Raw genomic sequence first — 17865 nt, 5'->3', positions numbered from 1 at the left:
AAAGGGCAGAAAAGAAATTTTGGCGTAAAGTTGGCTAGCAAGAGACAAGAGAGTCCGCAAGGAGAAGGAAGGGAGGCAGGGCGCGCGGGGCAGCGGCGGCGATTGGAAAGCCGGCAGGGGGAGGGAAAGGGGACGGAAGGGCCGCGTCCCGGGGGTGGGGGCGGGGAGCGCGCCGGGTCGGGCCCGGCGGGAGCCACGCGGAAAATATGCGGGGCACGTGGGGGGCAGGGCGAGCGGGGCGCGGAGCTGGGTACCTAGCCGTTCCGCCACCGTAGGAGGGGCGCTGCCTCAGGGGCAGGGGCTGGAAGGGGAAGCGAAGGGAAGAGAGGTCAGGCCCGCCCTCGGGGGCAGCAGGCCCGGCCTCGTTCCTCACTGGCTCGCGACCCTGGGCTCCCTTCCTGCCTCAGCTTCCCCAGGTCCCTGGTGAGACTCACCGCTGTCAATACCACGTCAGTAACGCTGACCCAGAGTCTGGGACTCGGGGTAAACTGAGGTACTCGAACCACGGAGGAGCCCCGCCTCCCAAGAGACATTTAATCCAGGGGGATTTACAGGAAACTTCTAAATTAAGGGCAGCGACTGCTGCAGCTGAGGGGGGCACGCGGGTCCCTGCGCCCGCGCAGCTGCCGTGAGCTCACGCCCCGAAATAGCCCCAGGGGCCCCAACCGCAGCTGTTACTGGGCCCGGCTGTCACTCAGAGGAACTTTAGAGCCCCCAGCCCGAGGGTCCCCCTCCCTTCCGCAAGACCAGAGTTTTTCCAGCAGACGGTACCAGCTACTTTACCTTCCGACGGCTGGGGGGTGGGGGGAGGGGAGGAGCCTCGAGGAGGGCGGTCCCGAGGGGGGTGGGCGCAGGGGGCAGCGGCGCTCCCCCACCCGGCTGAGCTTCTGCCCCTACAAGGTTTGGGCCGCGGTGGGGGAGGGTCCCGGGCCCCGGCTCCGCCCGGCCCCTCCCAGCCTTTTAGGCGCCCGAGCGGCTGGGACATCCCAGTCCCGCTTGGTCTTCCTCGCCCGCCACCCGTGCGCCCAGTCCGCGCAGCCAGCCCAGTTCGTCCAGTCTACACTGCCCGCCGGCCGGCCCGCCCCCCACCGCAGCCATGGACGCGATCAAGAAGAAGATGCAGATGCTAAAGCTGGACAAGGAGAATGCCATCGACCGTGCCGAGCAGGCCGAGGCCGACAAAAAGCAGGCTGAGGACCGCTGCAAGCAGGTGGGGGCCCCGGACCCAGCGCAGCGCCCTCCTCCCTAATGAGGGAGGGGTAGGCCCTGCCCTGTGCCCCCTAGCCTGAGGCCTGCGATCGCAGGCTTTCCCGTCCAGTGTGGGAGCTGGACTTTCACATTACCATCAGGAACCCAGCCAAAGCCACACTTAATCTCACCCACCATACCTGGGCAGCTGCAGTCTCCCAATTTCCACACCTGCCCCTGCAGAGCAATGATGGGCCCAGGTTCTTGGGGCTGGAAGCTTTATCTCTAGCTCCACCAGATCCCTCTCAACACCCCTGGCTGCACTGTCCTTCCTCTGCTCTCCTGCTTCCTACCTGACAGCCTCTAAGTACCTTTTAGTAGCCCCCTCACCCACAGCCAGGCCTCCTTCCTGGGGCTCCGGCCTAACTAACCAAGGCCTCTCCCTCCCAGCTGGAGGAGGAGCAGCAGGCCCTCCAGAAGAAGCTGAAGGGGACAGAGGATGAGGTGGAAAAGTATTCTGAGTCAGTGAAGGACGCCCAGGAGAAACTGGAACAGGCTGAGAAGAAGGCTACCGATGTGAGTGTGTACCTGGGGTATGGTGGGAGAGTGCACTGGGAGGGGTCCCAGATACAGGAATGAAGGGAGAAGGGGACCTGGACATCCCCAGCACCAGGACAGAAATAGTTTCCTCTCAGAAACCCAGGCCAAGGCAAGGTTGCACAATTAATCTAAGGCAGTGGTTAAATCAAAACCACACACCATTTCCCCCAGAAGACGCAGCCTTGTAAGTCCATTTGGTTCCAGCTCTTAGAACGCACAGTGATCAAGCAGTTAGTCATCGTGGGGGGGTGGGGGTGGTACAAGAATTTACCATCTACCTCAATTAATCCTCTAGCTGAAAGTGGAGAAGAGGTTGTAGCTCCATTTGCAGGGTGTGGGGTGTGGGTGTAGGTTCTACTGAGTAGGAGGAGGGAGAGGAATCCAGAGATGGGGCCTGACTTGAGTTACACCCCTGGGGGGCCATTAGAAATTCCCTGGCCTTGACCTCTGGCTCCAGCAGCCCTGCTGTGCACTGGGGCCCAGCTCAGGTTCTAATGGCCCCTCATTTACCCTCATTAAGCTGTCAGCCTTGAGACCATGCCAGGCCACAGGACAGAAGGACAGGGCCACAAATGCCAAGGCAGCCACCTTACCAAGTCCTGTTCACTCTGATATTTCTCTGTCCACCCTACATCCCCCTAACCAGACTTCTCTACCTTCTGCCATTCCCAGCCCCCACCTTGAGGTTGAAGAATGACCAAATGACCATCCAAATGACTTTGGTTATGATACTTGTACTATTCTCTGCCTCAGTTTCCCCACTTGCCTTCCATCCAGGATTAAAATGAGTCTATGATTGGAGGTATGGTAGGATTGACAAAAGTAGGTCTGGAACATTTGAGATCTGAGGTGACATTACTGTTTATGTTGACCATTATCCATGTTCCCCAACACCTCCCCGCCAAGGTTGGTTTCTCTGACCTCCAGGCTTGGTTTTGGTTCTCCACCAGCCCTGGCACTTGGGAGGGAACTGACCTGCAGCTGCTCGCAAAGGCAGCCCTGTGTGTCTGACGCTCTATAAATAACTAAGGCCCAGTGCAGCTGGAGGCAGGACTGGAAACCCAAGGAGCTGGGTGGGGGCTGGAGGGGAGGGGAGAGGACAGGGACAGAGCCGGGGATGCAGGGCAGCAGCGCCAGGAGTCAGTAGCAAACACTGCCTGGACTTACTGTATGACCTTGAACACAGCACTTCACTTACACAATGCCTCAGTTTCTCCCTTCTCTCTTCACATTTATCCAGTGGGGACAGTAGTGCCTGTCCTGTGGTTGGAGAGCAGCATCTATAAACTGGGAAGAGCTTGAGAAGTAGAAAATGGTAATTTTCAGCCCTGTGATGAGGACCCCAGGACTTCCCAGACTTTTCAGAGTCATTTGTCATCCCACTATCACAAAGAGAGTTTTCCTTTTATAAAGTCTCATCTTTCTCTAGAGTAGACCCCTAAGGTCCCCCAGAGTCATTCTTCCCAATCCCCACTGCTGTCCCCAGAATCCTTCCACACTGAGTCATCTGGTCCTCTGCCCATGATGAGCTTTTGTCACTCTAGGTGGCCTCAAGCACCTGGAGGACAAGCCATGACTTTATATGGTGCTGAGTTTCCCCTGCTGTTCCATACCACCCAGGACCTACTTTCTACCTGCTCTGCCCCCAGGGCTGCCACCCACCCCTTCCCTCTTTCACTTCTTCCCCTACACTGGTCCTTTCTCCTTTCCAATCTCAAATCTCAAGGTCTTTGTCTCTGAGGGAGACACAAGGATAACCTAACATTTATGGAGTGCAGACTCTGCGGATAGTGTGCCCAAGTGCTTTCCACATACTGTTTTACAATTTCCCAAACTTGGCTTATCATCAAAATCACTTGGAAGCTTAAAAAAAAAGAAAGGGGGGGAAAAAAAAGATTTCCAAGCTCCTGCCCTGGAAATCTAGAAAGCCTGTTTGGTTTTACAAGCCCTTCCACGTGGTCTTGATTATAAGAAGACCTGCATTACCTCAGAACCACCTACAAAAGAGGAACTGCTTGTGTCAACTCAGATTTAAAATTTAAAAAGGAGGAATCTGAGGCCTGGAGGGACTAAATAAATTGCCCAAGGTCACATAAGTGTAGAGTGAGTGAGCTGTAGCTGACTCAGAGCCCCTGCTCTTAACACCAAACTGCAGTGCTTCTCTCATTTTCCTTTATTGGAGGCCCTTCTTGCTCTGCCTTCTTATTTTCATAAGGTATCATCATTGTCCGTGGACCATTCTCAAAACCTCCGTGGTTCTTCTTCTACTGCAGATCTGGGGCTACACAGGTGTCACTCACACTGCCCTAGCACCGCCTCCAGGTGCCTCCTGGCGGGGCGGGGAGGGGGAGGAGCCTGTTCAGAAGCCCCTTGTTAGAGCCACGGATGTCTCCCCTAGGCCTGGCTAGGCACCAAGCCCCTCACTGGGAGTCTGACTGGCAGCTGGTGACATCACTAAGCTTGACTCTGTGATTGGCTGTTTTTAGCAGCGGCTCTGTCTGGTTGGCTCGATTTTCCCCACCCCCTTGGGCCAGGCTTTGTTGTGGAGGAGTCAGGAGGGCTCAGACCTGGTCTGAGCTTGAAGCTCTTTCAGTGGGTACAGAAAGGCCTGCAGATAACCATCAGGAAACTATGCACAGTGTTAGAAGAGTCCCTGAAGCAGAGGAGTGGAGCTTGTTAAGGAATGCATGTTTGGGGCTGGAGTAGAGAATCTGGTTGGTTAGCAGGGAGGAAAAAAAATAGACTGAAAGTCTGGAAGCCAGGAAACAGATTCTTTCTGACAAGAATCTTACCATCCTCTGGAACCTCTCTGATCCTCATCCAAGGCAAAAAAAAAAAAAAAAGCCCCCTGACCTCTGGCCTTTGACCCACAGGCCGAGGCAGATGTGGCCTCCCTGAACCGCCGCATTCAGCTGGTAGAGGAGGAGTTGGACCGAGCGCAGGAGCGCCTGGCCACAGCCCTGCAGAAGCTGGAGGAGGCTGAGAAGGCAGCTGACGAGAGCGAGAGGTGGGCAGGGGGCCTCCCAGAGGGTGGGCCAGGCAGAGGCTGGCAGCCTGTCTCTGCTGGTCCTGACCCCACTTCCACCCCACACCCTGCGCCTCAGAGGAATGAAGGTCATCGAAAACCGAGCCATGAAGGATGAGGAGAAGATGGAGCTGCAGGAGATGCAGCTGAAGGAGGCCAAGCACATCGCTGAGGATTCCGACCGCAAATACGAGGAGGTGACAGCCTTGCCCCACTTGTCTCCCTCCCAAACCACAGATGTTCCCAGCCACTCACCAGAGGTGTGTGCCTTCTGTCCCTCTCCCCGCAGGTGGCCAGGAAGCTGGTGATCCTGGAAGGAGAGCTGGAGCGCTCAGAAGAGAGAGCAGAGGTGGCTGAGAGGTAAGGAGACCCTGGGCAACAAGTGAAACTTGGCCTGGTCCGTGGCTCTGGGGTACTCTGGACCATGGGAGGCAGTTTCCCAGGCTTGGGGCGATAGGGACAGGTCCTGTCTTCTGACCCCTAACTGCTGCCCCCAGCCGCGCCAGGCAGCTGGAGGAGGAACTCCGAACCATGGACCAGGCCCTCAAGTCCCTGATGGCCTCAGAAGAGGAGGTAGTGACCTCTCTGGACCTTTCTGGGCAGTGGTGCCTTCTCTCAGCTCACCTTCCCCCCCAAGTCTCAGGCTGCTCTCTCACCTGCTGGGGGTTGGGAAGGGCCTGGGGCTTCCAAACTCTGCCTGCTGTCACTCTCACAACTTTGCTCTTCTCTTCTCTCTTCCACCCCTTCTTCACTGTGCGGTCTCCACTGTCTCCCACACTGTGCCCTCACACCCCCCCACCACACACCCCCTGCAGTAAATGTGGGGACCTAGAGGAGGAGCTGAAAATTGTTACCAACAACTTGAAATCCCTGGAAGCCCAAGCGGACAAGGTAGAAGGGGGTAGACGGGCAGTGAGGATGGGGTCCTGCAGGGGAGGGAGGAGGAACGCTCAGGCAGGGAGGGGCTGGGTGTTCCCTGGAGACAAGATCAGGAGTAGCCTGTGGGCTCAGTGGAGTGAAGGAGTTGTGGAGGCGACCTCCTGATGGCATGTGTATGTCCCTAAAAGTATTCCACCAAAGAAGATAAATATGAAGAGGAGATCAAACTGCTGGAGGAGAAGCTAAAAGAGGTGAGACTTTCCCATCCCCGTTCTTCCCTCGAGCCCCCATCCCCGTCAGAGACTGCCTGTGGGAGGGACTTTAGGAATAGGGATGGAATAGGAGGTTGACTTAAGTGAAAGTACCTGGGAGGGTCTAATTTTTATCATTCCCCCTTCTTACCTTTACTCCCAGGCTGAGACCCGAGCAGAGTTTGCCGAGAGGTCTGTGGCAAAATTGGAGAAGACCATCGATGACCTGGAAGGTAAAGGGATATTCCCCTAATTCCCAAACCTTTTTAAGTCGATCTGTCCCTTATTACATGTCCCAGATAAATTGGTGTTGGACCACCTAGGACTCCACCAGCTCCCAAGGCTGTGCCCACCATTCAAGTAGCTGCACCTGGGTGCAGTGTGCCCACTCCAGTGCTTCTCGAACTTGAGTAGGGTCAATGCTGCTGGTCCTCAGACCACACTTTGAGTAGCACTGACCTAGACAATTTGTCCCCAAGTGCAACATAATAGCACTATATCACAAAGCTCTCTTTATTAAAAATAGAGAGATTTGGTTTAATATCTAAGTTTTCATGACATTAATGGAAAATACTATTTTAAGCTAGATTTGATGAAAATGAACATCCAGGTATTTGCTGTCTGTGGCTGTTTCTCAGTAGTAGCAAGAATGTTGTACCTAAACTGTATTTTCTTTTTATTCTACGATAACCCTTTCACTTTCGTAATTCCCACTTCTCGTGCTTCTAGCCTTCTCAGGCAAGCCTCAATTTTATCTCCAACTTTAGGACCTTTGTCCTTTCTGGCCCTAGCACCCTCCCCTTGAAGCAAGCACTGCTACTCATTCAAAGCACTGTGCCCCCATGTCCCTGAGGGAGGTAGGAGCTCCAAGGGGAAGGACTGATTGGGCCTCCAGAGAAAAAAGAAACGGGTACAGAGAGGGGAAGAGGGAGCCCTCAGGGCTGTCCAGCCTGTTCTCTGGCCTATTTCTCCTACTCCATCTTTGTCCACCTCTCTCTGATTCTTGTTCTCTCTTTCCATTACCCTCTCTCCTTCCTTTCCTCTTTCCCTTCATTCCCTCTCCCCACACTCCCATCTGGCTCCCTTCCCCTGGACCCCCACCCCCACCCCCAGACGAGGTCTATGCACAGAAGATGAAGTACAAGGCCATCAGCGAGGAACTGGACAACGCACTCAACGACATCACCTCCCTCTGAGCCCCACGCCAGTGTGGCCCCCTCAGCCCCTTCTCTCTCCTCTTTCCATTCTCTGTGGGGAGGAGGCAGGCAGGAGGAGCAAAATGGTCAGCATCACACAGCCAGGCTGGGCGCCGCCTCAGAGAGCCCCCGCCACACCTGCCGCCCACCTTGGCACTTGCTTCGTCCTTCTATCCACCCACTCCACCCAGCCTCTGCCTCTTTCTGCTGCTTAATAAACTCAACTTGGTCTCCATGCTGTTTTCCTGCCCTCCAGAGAGCACTTCCTCACGCCCTCAGAGACCCTGGCTCTTATAGACACCCCCAATCTTGTGAGCCCCACCCCCACACTGAGCTCACCCACAGAACACTGTGGCCCACACAGAACCCCCTTCACATGGCACTCTCGCTCTGTCACTGTCTAACTGCTGCACGTTGGCACAAATCATCCCGTCAGTCGCTGTGAGCCCTCTGCTGCCTCTGAGAGACACGCTCTTATGCCGACCTAGCCCTGTCACTAGTGCCGAGCACGCCACTGCGGTTCCAGGATGAAGGAAGGACTGGAGAGGAGATGGGTGGGGAGGTGCCAAGGACGGGCCAGAAGGTGGTGAAGGTCTGGGGTGACCATTGGGAAAACCCTGCATCCCAACATGGGGCTTTCACTGCAGGTCTGGTATCTGTCTCAAGCCTGTCTGTCTGGCCTTCCCCTTTCTGGCTCAGTCTTTGTCTTCTCTTCTGATTCCAACTCTGGTAAACCCTCTAGAGAAGGAGGTAAAGTAGTTTATGACTCAGGCCTCCCCATCCCACCCCCACGACCCCGAAGCCTTGAGTGAGGCATCTGTCTCTCTCTTGGTCAATCCGTCCATTTGCCCGTGGCACGGGATCCTCAGATTCCTTCATGCTTATGTCTTCCTGTGCCTTCATCCCATTCCAAGTCGGCCTCATCCCCCATCTCCCCTCATGTCTCCCTGCCCCTCCTCACATGCTGCTTCCCCTCACAGAGACCTTGGCCAGTGCCAAGGAAGAGAACGTGGAGATACACCAGACTCTGGATCAGACCCTGCTGGAACTCAACAACCTGTGAGGGTTGCTCTGCCCCCAGCCGGGCTGCCGTCGCCGCCCCAACACAATAAAATGGATGTTACCTGCATCACGGGGCCCTTTAAACCTTTCTTTGATGTTAGCAATCGTGGTGGTAGTTTTCCAAAGTAGAAAGGCTGAGAGGATGCCCAAGGGGAGGAGTGGAAGGGCCCGAGTGACCATACTCCACAGTAGGACTTCCTTTTACCAAGGGAGCCAAGGGGTGGGGGCAGTGGGTTCCCTGAGGAGGGCTGTGAACAGGCTGAGTGAAGCAGAGAAGCCCCTCTGGACTGGGGGAACATCCAAGCCGTTATTATCCATACCGCAAAGGAGCTGCAGTCAGCGGCCCTGTGCCGTTCCAGCAGCGGCCAGTCTGAAGGAAAAACAGCAAAGCTACGCAGATTTTACTTGAGCAGGGTCAAAGCCCAAAAGCCTCACTATGATTTTAAGCCTGGAGGCTAAGCCTGCCCTACCCCCAGACACATATACTGCTGTGTGTGTGCCCAAGGCCATTCTATCTCAGTCATTTCTACAACCTTCCCGAAAACATGTGCTAGGCAGTAATGCCACCACCCCCCCCACCAAACTGTCCACACCCTGATCCTGTGAAAAGTTACCTTATGTGGGAAAAGGAACTTTGTGTTTAAGCTAAAGATTTTGAAATTAGGAAATTATCCTGTGACCCAAGTAGGCCCAGTGTAATCACAAAGGTTCTTATAAGAGGGAGGCAAGGTCAAAGGCAGTCGTTAAGAGATAAGACAATGGAAGCAAGAGGCTAGGGCAATAAGAGGAAGGGACCGCCAACCCAAGGAATATTGGGCTTCTAGAGCCCGAAAAAGGAAGCCTCCCCTCAAAGTGCCCAGAAGGAACCAGCCCTTACTGACACCTTGATTTTGGCCCAGAAGATTCATTGTGGATTTCTGACCTCCAGAACTTAAGAGGATAAATTTGCATTACCATTAAGTTTGTGGTGATTTTTAAAGGCAGCAATAGGAAATAAATACACCATCCTCCTCATCTGGGGAACAGAGCTGCCTTCCATATATTTTATTAACATTTATTTTAAAAAACATTTGGCCCTTAAAAAGAAAGTGGTATAAAGGGTAGGACAGGACAAAGTCTCCAGCTCCCCCTCAGATTCTTCTGGCTGGCTTCTCTGCACATTCTCCAAGTTCCAAGTCCTCTAGGCAACAGTCTCCGTGACCTCTGCTGGGTGGTAGCTAACATTTCCTTTGGTCCCACTTCGGAGTCTACACAACACAAAAGCCCAATCAGAAAACTCAAATGTGCATGAAACTGTCTGGACTCATCCAGGGAAGTGGGCCTGAGGAAGAGGGGTGTCAGGAAGTGGGCAAGTATACCTTTGCTGCCTTCTCATTTGCACAAGGAAGGCGATGCTTGTGACTGCAAAGAGGAGGCCAAAAACCAGGGCCAGGATGTCACCTGGAGGGAGAGGAGAGGCTGCCTCAGGGTGACGAGGAGTCTGTAGGATTCCCTCAGCCTGCTTCAGTGTATCCCCCACCCTGCCCCCTCACCGACCCCCCCCCCCCCCCCCGTTCTCCAGCTGCCCTCAGTGTCAGAATCCAGAAGAGGCCCACAAAGGAATGGGGTTGGATACACAAGAAAGAATAAGATAAGCACCTCTTTTTCTTACCTAAAAGCAAAGTAAAAGAGGTTGTTTGAGAAGGAGGATGCTAGGAGATTTCTGTAGCTTCATGCTAATTAACTTTTGCCCTGGGGACAGCGGAATCCTCTCTCCCTTGATCTGACACTCTATCTAATTGGGGTTGGAGGTCTGTTCTGCAGAAAAGGAGAAGGGGTAGGGGTGGTCCTAGCTCCTGAGGCTGAATGATGCCAAGGGGTCAGGGGCCAGAGATGGGGCACAGACTCACCAGCAGCAAGGCAGGAATTCAGGTGGACTGAAGAGGAAAAGGACACATTAGAACCAGGGTCTGTGACTGCCAGTGACAGACACAGGCACAAATGAAGACACATGGGAGGATGACGGATCTGGGATTGGGGGGGGGGGGACACGGGGCATGGCACTATGGGTCACCACAAAGCTGCACCTGGCTCAACAGTCCTGGGGCTGCCCTCTGTTTCAGTGAGGAAGGAGGCCTCGATTATTCGCCCATTCAAAGGCTGTGTTGCTCGGAAGTTCAGTTGTAGCCGTGAGTCATCGGGTCCCCACAGGGAGCCAGAGAGGGTGTGGAGCTAGGGAAGTCAGGAGACAGATGTGGGGGTAGGCTCATGACAAGAAAATGAAATGGTCACAGGCCTACTCACCGCCAGCACTCAGGGCTTCACCCTCTCTGTCCCCCTCATCCCCCATACGGCAGCTTCATCTCTTTATGCACCTTGATCTCATCCCTACACCCCTTTCCCCCACATCCCCTGTGTCACCACCATGCCCCAGCCCCACCTGCTTCGCACTCAGCCTCACTGTCTGGTTGAACACAGTCCAGATGACCCCCTGGGCGCAGGGGGGTGTGGTTAGAGACCCCTCATAGCGGAAGTAGCGGCTGAGGTCAGAGGGCAGCAGCGCAGATACATCCAGGCCAGGGACCCAAGTCTCTGAGTCTGTGGAGAGGACCTGTGCCAGAATCCCACCTGGACTGCTTCCCTCCAAAGCTTTGGAGTATAGGGATACAGTTTCACCTCCCAGAAGCCAACTGATGCAACTTCCTGAGACCACTTCTTCACTAAGTATGTCCCTTCCCATAACTCAGCATAATACCTAACTCAGAATAAGGTAAAAAGTCTGTGGGGCCTCACAGAGTGAAAGAAGTGCTCCCAAAGTCCTCCCTGAGTCTTCACTCTTATTCTGCATACTATGATAACATGCTGGACTACAGATTTAAACCCAAAATGAGTCAAAAGGAAAAATGAGGGGGTGCCTGGGGTGGGCTCAGTGGGTTAAGCCTCTGCTTTAGGCTCAGGACACGATCTCAGGGTCAGAACCCGCCCCCCCCCCACAATCAGGTGCTCTGCTCAGCAGGGAGCCTGCTTCCACCTCCCCCCACCCCACCCCACCCCCTCTGCCTACCTCTCTGCCTACTTATGATCTCTCTCTGTGTCAAATAAAATTTTTTAAAAAGGTGGGGGGAGGGAGTGAGCAGAGTAACTTGTAAATATAAATATTTGAAACCATAAAAAACAGACACAAAACTCAAAAAAGTACAGTTCCCTCTAGTTTGGTAAAATGTAAGTTCCAGAAGTGAGGCTTAAAATTACTTAGAGTGAGAGGCACCTGGGTGGCTCAGTGGGTTAAGCCTCTGCCTTCAGCCCAGGTCATGATCTCAGGGTCCTGGAATCGAGCCCCACATTGGGCTCTCTGCTCAGCAAGGAGCCCTGCTTCTGCCTCTCTCTCCCTCTCTCTCTCTCTCTGCCTGCCTCTCTGCCTGCTTGGGATCTCTCTCTCTCTCTCTGTCAAATAAATAAATAAAATCTTCTAAAAAAATAAAATAAAGGGACGCCTGGGTGGCTCAGTTGGTTAAGCAGCTGCCTTCGGCTCAGGTCATGACCCCAGCGTCCTGGGATCGAGTCCCATATCAGGCTCCTTGCTCCGCAGGGAGCCTGCTTCTCCGTCTGACTCTGCCTTCCACTCTGTCTGCCTGTGCTCGCTCTCGCTCGCTCTCTCTGACAAATAAATAAAATCTTAAAAAAAATTTAAATAAATAAATAAATAAATTAAATAAAATAACTGAGAGTGACTGAGAAGGCAAAGATTTTCAACAAAAGTACAACTTTAAAATATTTGATGCTTATGGAGGAGAAATAGAGAATTTTCAGAAAAATTTTAGCTCTCTGGACTCAGCCTCTGAAGTTCCAAATGCTTTTGTTGGGAGGGGGCTTGTTTTGTGTCTTCTTTTGGTTTTTGTTTTGATTTGGGGTTTTGTGGAGTTTTGGGGTTTTTTTGGGGGGGGTGAGTTTTTTGTCTGTTTATTTTGGTTTTTAGCCATAAAGCCTGTAGGCCTCTGCTCAGCTTTGTAATTATTGTCAAGCTCAGTCAGTTCACACGTTGGTTCCCTGCCTGTGGGAGCCAGCCCATCTCCATCCTCACACCTAAGGCTCCCCAAGGACAGTTCTTTATGAACAAGAGTATTGAGGGTAGTGGCCAAACTAACAAACTGACCTTCCTCAGTAATTTCTTCCAAATGTGACAGCAACTGCTCATAGGCACTGTTTTCTTCTGGACCCTCCTGGGAAATGACAGTTCAAGACAGGATTTTACAGGTATCCAAGGTCGCGGCTGGAGGCCTGAAGGTGAGGTGGGCTTCCCATACTCTGAGAATGCTGGGAGAACACAAAGTCTTGTGTATTACTACTCAGTGGATTTACTTTTATTTGCAAACGAATTTAACCTGCTTGGTGGACTGATTTTCAATGGTAAGTTGGAGGAGAAGGTGGGTCACTTTCCTAGGATAGGAAGCCTCCAGTGACCTGGGTCCTAACTATCTTTTCCAGTCTCACTGATCCTACGTCCACATACACACTCATGGTCTCCCCACAGAAAACCATAATAACCTTTGCATTCACATTTCCTCTACATTCACCTGAATAATTCATGTGTTTGCCTTTGGAGCAAGGACATGCTATCTCAGAGGCAATTCTCTGAACTTTGTGCTGTTAAGGCTGGCGTTAAAGAGTCAGTAAGGCAGTGACAGAGCCTAGAAGGTATCTCACCATCTGCCCATTTTACTAGCCTCTTCTAATCACTGTGTATGTAGCCTGGATCCATACAGGTCCAAAGATGTCACTAAATAATTCTCTAGGCTTCACTGCATTACACAAAACAGAAATTATAGGTTACCGGAGTATTCAATAAATTACTCTTCCTGGCGTTCCCCCCGCCCCCCGCCCCCACCCCGTTCCACAGCCATTCCCTGAGTGGATATATTCTTACTCCACATACACTGTTGGCTCTGCATGGAACATCTTTTCTTTTCCACTACTGAAGGCTTCAAGTTTGACCTCCTCTGTGAAGCTTTCTCTGACCACCTCTTTAACTCTGTCTGTGCCCTTCGTATCAGCCTCCCCCACCGGCTGTAGGCGGAGCCACGGTTTTCGGAATCCTTTGTGTGGCTCTGCGCCTGGCTTACAGGGCGTGTCGAATGAATTAATAAGTGAATGAGGACGGCCAGGTGCCAGGGTGAAAGTGCTAGGATGGGATCTCTGGGGTCAAGCTACAGTGAGCCCTGGGGCGTGGAGAAGCAGGGGATAGGGGTGTCCAGGGCTGGTACCTGCAGAAAGGCGGCCAACACGGCCAGCCCCCCGGGGCGCCCCAAGGCTTCATCAACTTTGGCAAATGCAGTGCTGAGGTGAACCACATGGATCTGGAGAGAAACAGGGTAGAAGTGGGCAAGACCCCCGGCCCAGCGCCCCCCTTCGCCTCTCCGCTGCGCGCTTACCTCGGCTGGGAAACGGTGGCCGTCAACCGTGTGCTCCGAGCCCGGGCGACCCGCAGCCCCCCAGTGCAGATGCAACTGCAGGGCCCGGTACTCCCGCCCGGGACCCAGGGCCATCTCCAGCCCCGGCGGCAGAGTCAGCTGCACTGCGAGGGAAGAGGCAGGTGAGCCGAGAGGACCAGCCTACCCGGAAGGGCCAGCCTAACTCCCAAGCACCCGCCTGGCGGGCCCGCCGCTCTGGACCGGTCCCTGTACAGCAGATACCTTCCCCGCCTCCTCCCCGAGGCTCCGCAGCTAGACCCTTCCCTCACCCGTGTGGCCATTGTTGCGCAGGCGCAGTTCTGGGAGTTTCGGGAGCTCAAAGCCCAGGAGTTCGGGGGGTTGCAGAGCCCGGCAGAATGCAGCGAGCTCTGGGCGGATATCTACCGGCGATTGGAAGCGGCCTGCGCAGGCTGGGGACACCTGGGGCCAGGGCGGGTCGCCTGGAGTGAGAGAGTGTGGACCGGCAGTCTGGTGACAAGATCAGAAATAAGAAAGCGGGATAGAAAAAGGGAGGGGGTGGAGTGAGAAAGCATGGGGCGGGAAATAGAAATCAGGGATGTGGACAGAAACAGGGAGCAGGCTGCGCGTTGGGGACTGTCAGACATGGATGCAATGGGTGGGACACCCAAGATCAGAGTTCCGGATGGCTGGGGGGTCAGATCAGAGCAGGGTGCCCAGGCTGGGTGTGCAGGGGGTAGGTGTCTTACCTCCATAGCGCCAATGACTGTGGTCATCCCCTGCATCAATGAGAAGAATGAAAAGCCGATCTTCAAGCCCAGTCCCTCCCCAGTGGCCAGAAAGAGATGGATCCCCCTTACTAGTAGGGGTTCTCCAACTCAGATGTCTTACAGGGTCATAGCAGGTAACCAAAATACCTAACGTGGCCAGATATAAAGCACAACGGATTGCAACCAAATATAACACCACAGCTTGGTAGACCAAAGATCCTACTGGTCTCAGAGATACCAGTTTGCAACCGGTGTCTTTGTAAAGTAGGTGGGGGGCCTCAGTCCCCAGGCCCAAATCAATAGACCCTCTTTTCTTTCTCCTTGTCTCCAACTCCCTTCCCAAGGTTCCTGGTTTCTGAATCAAAATACCAGGTTCCCCTACTTCTTATTCCCCCTTCCCAGGTCTCAATTTCTTCATCTGTAGACTGAAGATAAGGTGATCTCTACAAGCCCTCTGGCTCCTCCTCTGCTTCCCAACCACCCCTGCCATCCTTTCTCTTCTCTTCCCTCGTATTCCTACTTCTCTCCACCTGTCTTCTCTCTTTCCACATTCTGCATCTTTCTCCTCTCCAACCTCCCCTTTTTTCTTTCTCATCTCTTCCTGCTCACCTTGCTCCCTCTGTGCTTTTTGTCTCCCCATTCATCCCCTTATAGCTCTGAAAGGGGAAGGGTCTAGTGGCATGAGATCCCCTGGGGATGGGAAAAACTACTGTCGGAGTGCAGACTCCATTCCTTCTCTGAATAATCCCTACCTGGGCTGGGATTTAGTGTGGGAAGGACAAACCTCCTGGAGTCTAGATTTGGAGGGCCGATGACCGCTTACCTTTGTTGTGCCTGTAGTCATTATTCTGGGAGCCTTGGGGGTCCCTGGGTGCCTCAACAGTAGGCAGATCCTCTAACTTCAGAGAGTCCTCTTTTCCTGGTTCAGTCTTCATTCCAGATGGGTCCTGCTCTCCCGGTGGGTCCTCGTCTCCGGGTGGGTCCTCTTCACTGGGTAGCTTTTCCCCGTCCAGTTGATCATCTTCCCCAGATGAATCTCCTCCCAACCCAGGCGTCCCCTGTATACGGGACAGGCTCTGGGCATGGGCAGGCACCAGGAGCAGCAGTGCAAGCAGCAGTTGCAGGGCAGGGCCCGGAGAAGGGGCTGGGATCGACAGAGGGAGCCAGGGTCTGGGGCACAGGGGAGCCATGTGGCTGACTGTGGGGTGTCCCAGACACGGTGTGTACGGGCTGTACGTGCATCGGAAACAGGAGCTGGATGGGGGAGGAGCAAGCCTGGAGGGGAGCAGGCTGACTCACAGAGGGCCCTTTTGTAGAGATGGAGCCAAAGTCCTGTGGGTCTGCCTGGCCCTGTGCCCCCTCCCCGATACCAAAGCCTGAATGGGGGTGGTGCGAGGGGCAGGTATGTGCACAAGCAGGAGGTTATCGGGGTCACAGGCTTAGCCTGGAATCCAAGGCACCACCTGGCACTACACAGGCTCCCCCTGGCACCGCCCAGCTGCTCACCAGGCAGCCTCAGCTAACCCTGGCCTGCTTCCCAGGCCCAGGCAGAGAAGGGGAAAGACAGGGAGTTGGGGCCCCCACAGCCTCTGGCTGAGAGGGGAAGCAGCCCATGTATATATCCCTGGCCTAGCCAGGGAGCAGATAAAGGGGTAGGACAAGCTGCTGGGGAAGCCTGGGAGCAGGACAGATAGGTAGGTGGGAGGCAAATCTGAGTATAAATGGAAAACTGAGTGGGGCACCTGGGTGACTCAGTCCTTAAATGTCTGCCTTCTTCTCAGGTCATGATCCCAGGGTCCTGGGATTGAGCCCCACATGGAGCCCCCCATCAGGCTCCCTGCTCAGTGGGAAACCCACTTCTCCCTCTCCCACTCGCTCTGCTTGTGTTCCCTCTCTTAGTGTGTCTCTGTCAAATAAGTAAATAAGAAATCTTTAAATGCAAAACTGAATATATGTAGAAGAGGGACTGTGATGACTTTACAATAAATTGATTTTTCATCATATTATACATCTGTTCAAAAACCTTCATTAGCTTCCATCTGCCCATCTTCTTCCTCTAGTTGACTTTCAAGTCCTTCAAAATCTTACCCGAGAATCCTTTCCATTTTATCTCCTACTATTCTCCCTCATACTCCAGCCAAATTAAAACATTCATTTTCCCCCCCGACCTCTGACCACCTTTGTTCATCTAGTTCTCACTGCTGGGAATACCATTCACTCTTATATTTAACAAAATTTATTTAGCATCTACTATGTCTAGCACTGGGCTATGGACTAAATGTACAGAAATGAATAAGACACAATCCCTGCCCTAAAAGGAGCTCACTGTCTAGTGAGTGAGGGCACAATATTCAGTGGAGAGAGATTAATTCTGCCTTAGAAAGAAATACAGAAGTAGGCAAAATCTGATATGGCTTTTGGAGAAGTAGCGATTCAATTGCTAAAAACAATGGGAAGAATGGTATTTTGTGCAAAGGAAAGGCATCAAGTATCTTGTGCAGGAGAATGACAGAATCCAATTCTCATATTAGGTTGTGTTGAGTGCTGGTGTGGAGCATGGATTGGAGGGGGAGAGCAGGTACAAGGAGATGAAGACTGAAAGGACCCTAAGAATGGACTTGGGGTTCCCAGTATGCCTGTTCATTTGAGAAACATTGAGCCTCCCCTAGGGATGCAGCACTGAACTAGAGAACCCACCTCTACTGTTCTGTAGCTCACATTCTAGTAAGGTCCCCACAGCTTCAACAAACCAAACGAGATTAAGGCCATCTCAGGAAGTTCTTATCTGGGGCTAAATTCAATAGATATGTGCCAGTATGATTGTATGCATTAGAGAAACATGTTGAAATATTTCTAATCCTGTTAAGAACTAGTTCCTAGCTTCAGGGCGCTCCTTCTACCTCCCTCTTCTCTGGGGTCTCTACTAATCTCTTATCTAAAAAGGTAATGCCTAGGGTGCCTGGGTGGTTCAGTGGGTTAAAGCCTCTGCCTTCAGCTCAGGTCATGATCTCAGGGTCCTGGGATCAGGTCCCACACTGGGCTCTCTGCTCGGCAGGGAGCCTGCTTCCTCCTCTCTCTCTCTGCCTGCCTCTCTGCCTACTTGTGATCTCTCTCTGTCAAATAAATAAATAAAATCTTAAAAGAAAAAGTAGGGGTGCCTGGCTGGCTCAGTGGGTTAAAGCCTCTGCCTTCGGCTGAGGTCATGGTCTTAGGGTCCAGGGATCAAGCCCCGCATTGGGCTCTCTGCTTGGTGGGGAGCCTGCTTCCCTTCCTCTCTCTGCCTGCTTCTCTGCCTGCTGTGATCTCTGTCTGTCAAATAAATAAATAAAATATTTTTTTAAAAAATAGGGGTGCCTGGGTGGCTCAGTGGGTTAACCCTCTGCCTTCAGCTCAGGGTCCTGGGATTGAGCCATGCATCGAACTCTATACTCAGCAGGGAGCCTGCTTCCCCCTCTCTCCACCTGCCTCTGACTACTTGTGATCTCTCTG

The 17865-nt window shown here is 53.2% G+C and overlaps 2 protein-coding genes across 6 annotated transcripts; one reads left to right on the top strand and one right to left on the bottom strand.

Annotated features, from left to right (window-relative positions):
* The first annotated feature begins 1077 nt into the window (after window positions 1–1077).
* On the top strand, window positions 1078–8268 carry TPM2 (tropomyosin 2). Of its 4 annotated transcripts, none has more exons than XM_004747532.3 (9): window positions 1078–1210; window positions 1639–1764; window positions 4662–4795; window positions 4893–5010; window positions 5103–5173; window positions 5629–5704; window positions 5881–5943; window positions 6107–6176; window positions 8120–8268. In XM_004747532.3, exons 1-9 carry the CDS (start codon window positions 1097–1099, stop codon window positions 8200–8202), a joined length of 855 nt encoding a protein of 284 aa, XP_004747589.1. In that variant the 5' UTR covers window positions 1078–1096; the 3' UTR covers window positions 8203–8268. The 4 variants fall into 4 exon arrangements, with proteins under 4 accessions (XP_004747589.1, XP_004747590.1, XP_004747587.1 ...); XM_004747533.3 differs by lacking the exon at window positions 5629–5704 and adding an exon at window positions 5311–5386; XM_004747530.3 differs by lacking the exon at window positions 8120–8268 and adding an exon at window positions 7057–7374.
* Window positions 8269–9215: 947 nt separating this feature from the next.
* On the bottom strand, window positions 9216–15835 carry CA9 (carbonic anhydrase 9). Of its 2 annotated transcripts, XM_004747534.3 has the most exons (11): window positions 15200–15801; window positions 14356–14385; window positions 13918–14088; window positions 13610–13752; window positions 13442–13534; window positions 12334–12400; window positions 10621–10778; window positions 10268–10412; window positions 10091–10117; window positions 9560–9641; window positions 9216–9448 (listed from the first exon to the last, which is right to left on the bottom strand). In XM_004747534.3, exons 1-11 carry the CDS (start codon window positions 15564–15566, stop codon window positions 9382–9384), a joined length of 1350 nt encoding a protein of 449 aa, XP_004747591.1. In that variant the 5' UTR covers window positions 15567–15801; the 3' UTR covers window positions 9216–9381. The 2 variants fall into 2 exon arrangements, with proteins under 2 accessions (XP_004747591.1, XP_044937497.1); XM_045081562.1 differs by lacking the exon at window positions 13918–14088 and having other exon boundaries at window positions 15200–15835.
* Window positions 15836–17865: the final 2030 nt, after the last annotated feature.

This window comes from Mustela putorius, unplaced genomic scaffold (assembly GCF_011764305.1).
Source record: "Mustela putorius furo isolate JIRA1106 unplaced genomic scaffold, ASM1176430v1.1 tig00000580_pilon_pilon_pilon, whole genome shotgun sequence".
NCBI classification, from domain to species: Eukaryota; Metazoa; Chordata; class Mammalia; order Carnivora; family Mustelidae; genus Mustela; species Mustela putorius.
Note: the sequence above shows the minus strand (reverse complement) of the source record. Positions and strands in the feature narration are given on the sequence as shown.

Bases quoted from the DNA above. Each gene is read 5' to 3' on its own strand.
- TPM2 (XM_004747532.3), top strand. From the start codon at position 1,097: ATGGACGCGATCAAGAAGAAGATGCAGATGCTAAAGCTGGACAAGGAG. The intron at 1,211-1,638 runs GTGGGGGCCCCG...TCTCCCTCCCAG, and splicing joins CTGAGGACCGCTGCAAGCAG to CTGGAGGAGGAGCAGCAGGC. The intron at 5,944-6,106 runs GTGAGACTTTCC...CTTTACTCCCAG, and splicing joins TGGAGGAGAAGCTAAAAGAG to GCTGAGACCCGAGCAGAGTT.
- CA9 (XM_004747534.3), bottom strand. From the start codon at position 15,566: ATGGCTCCCCTGTGCCCCAGACCCTGGCTCCCTCTGTCGATCCCAGCC. The intron at 12,401-13,441 runs GTACCAGCCCTG...GTCATTTCCCAG, and splicing joins TGTTGGCCGCCTTTCTGCAG to GAGGGTCCAGAAGAAAACAG. The intron at 10,413-10,620 runs GTGGGGCTGGGG...TGACTTCCCTAG, and splicing joins TGAGGCTGAGTGCGAAGCAG to CTCCACACCCTCTCTGGCTC.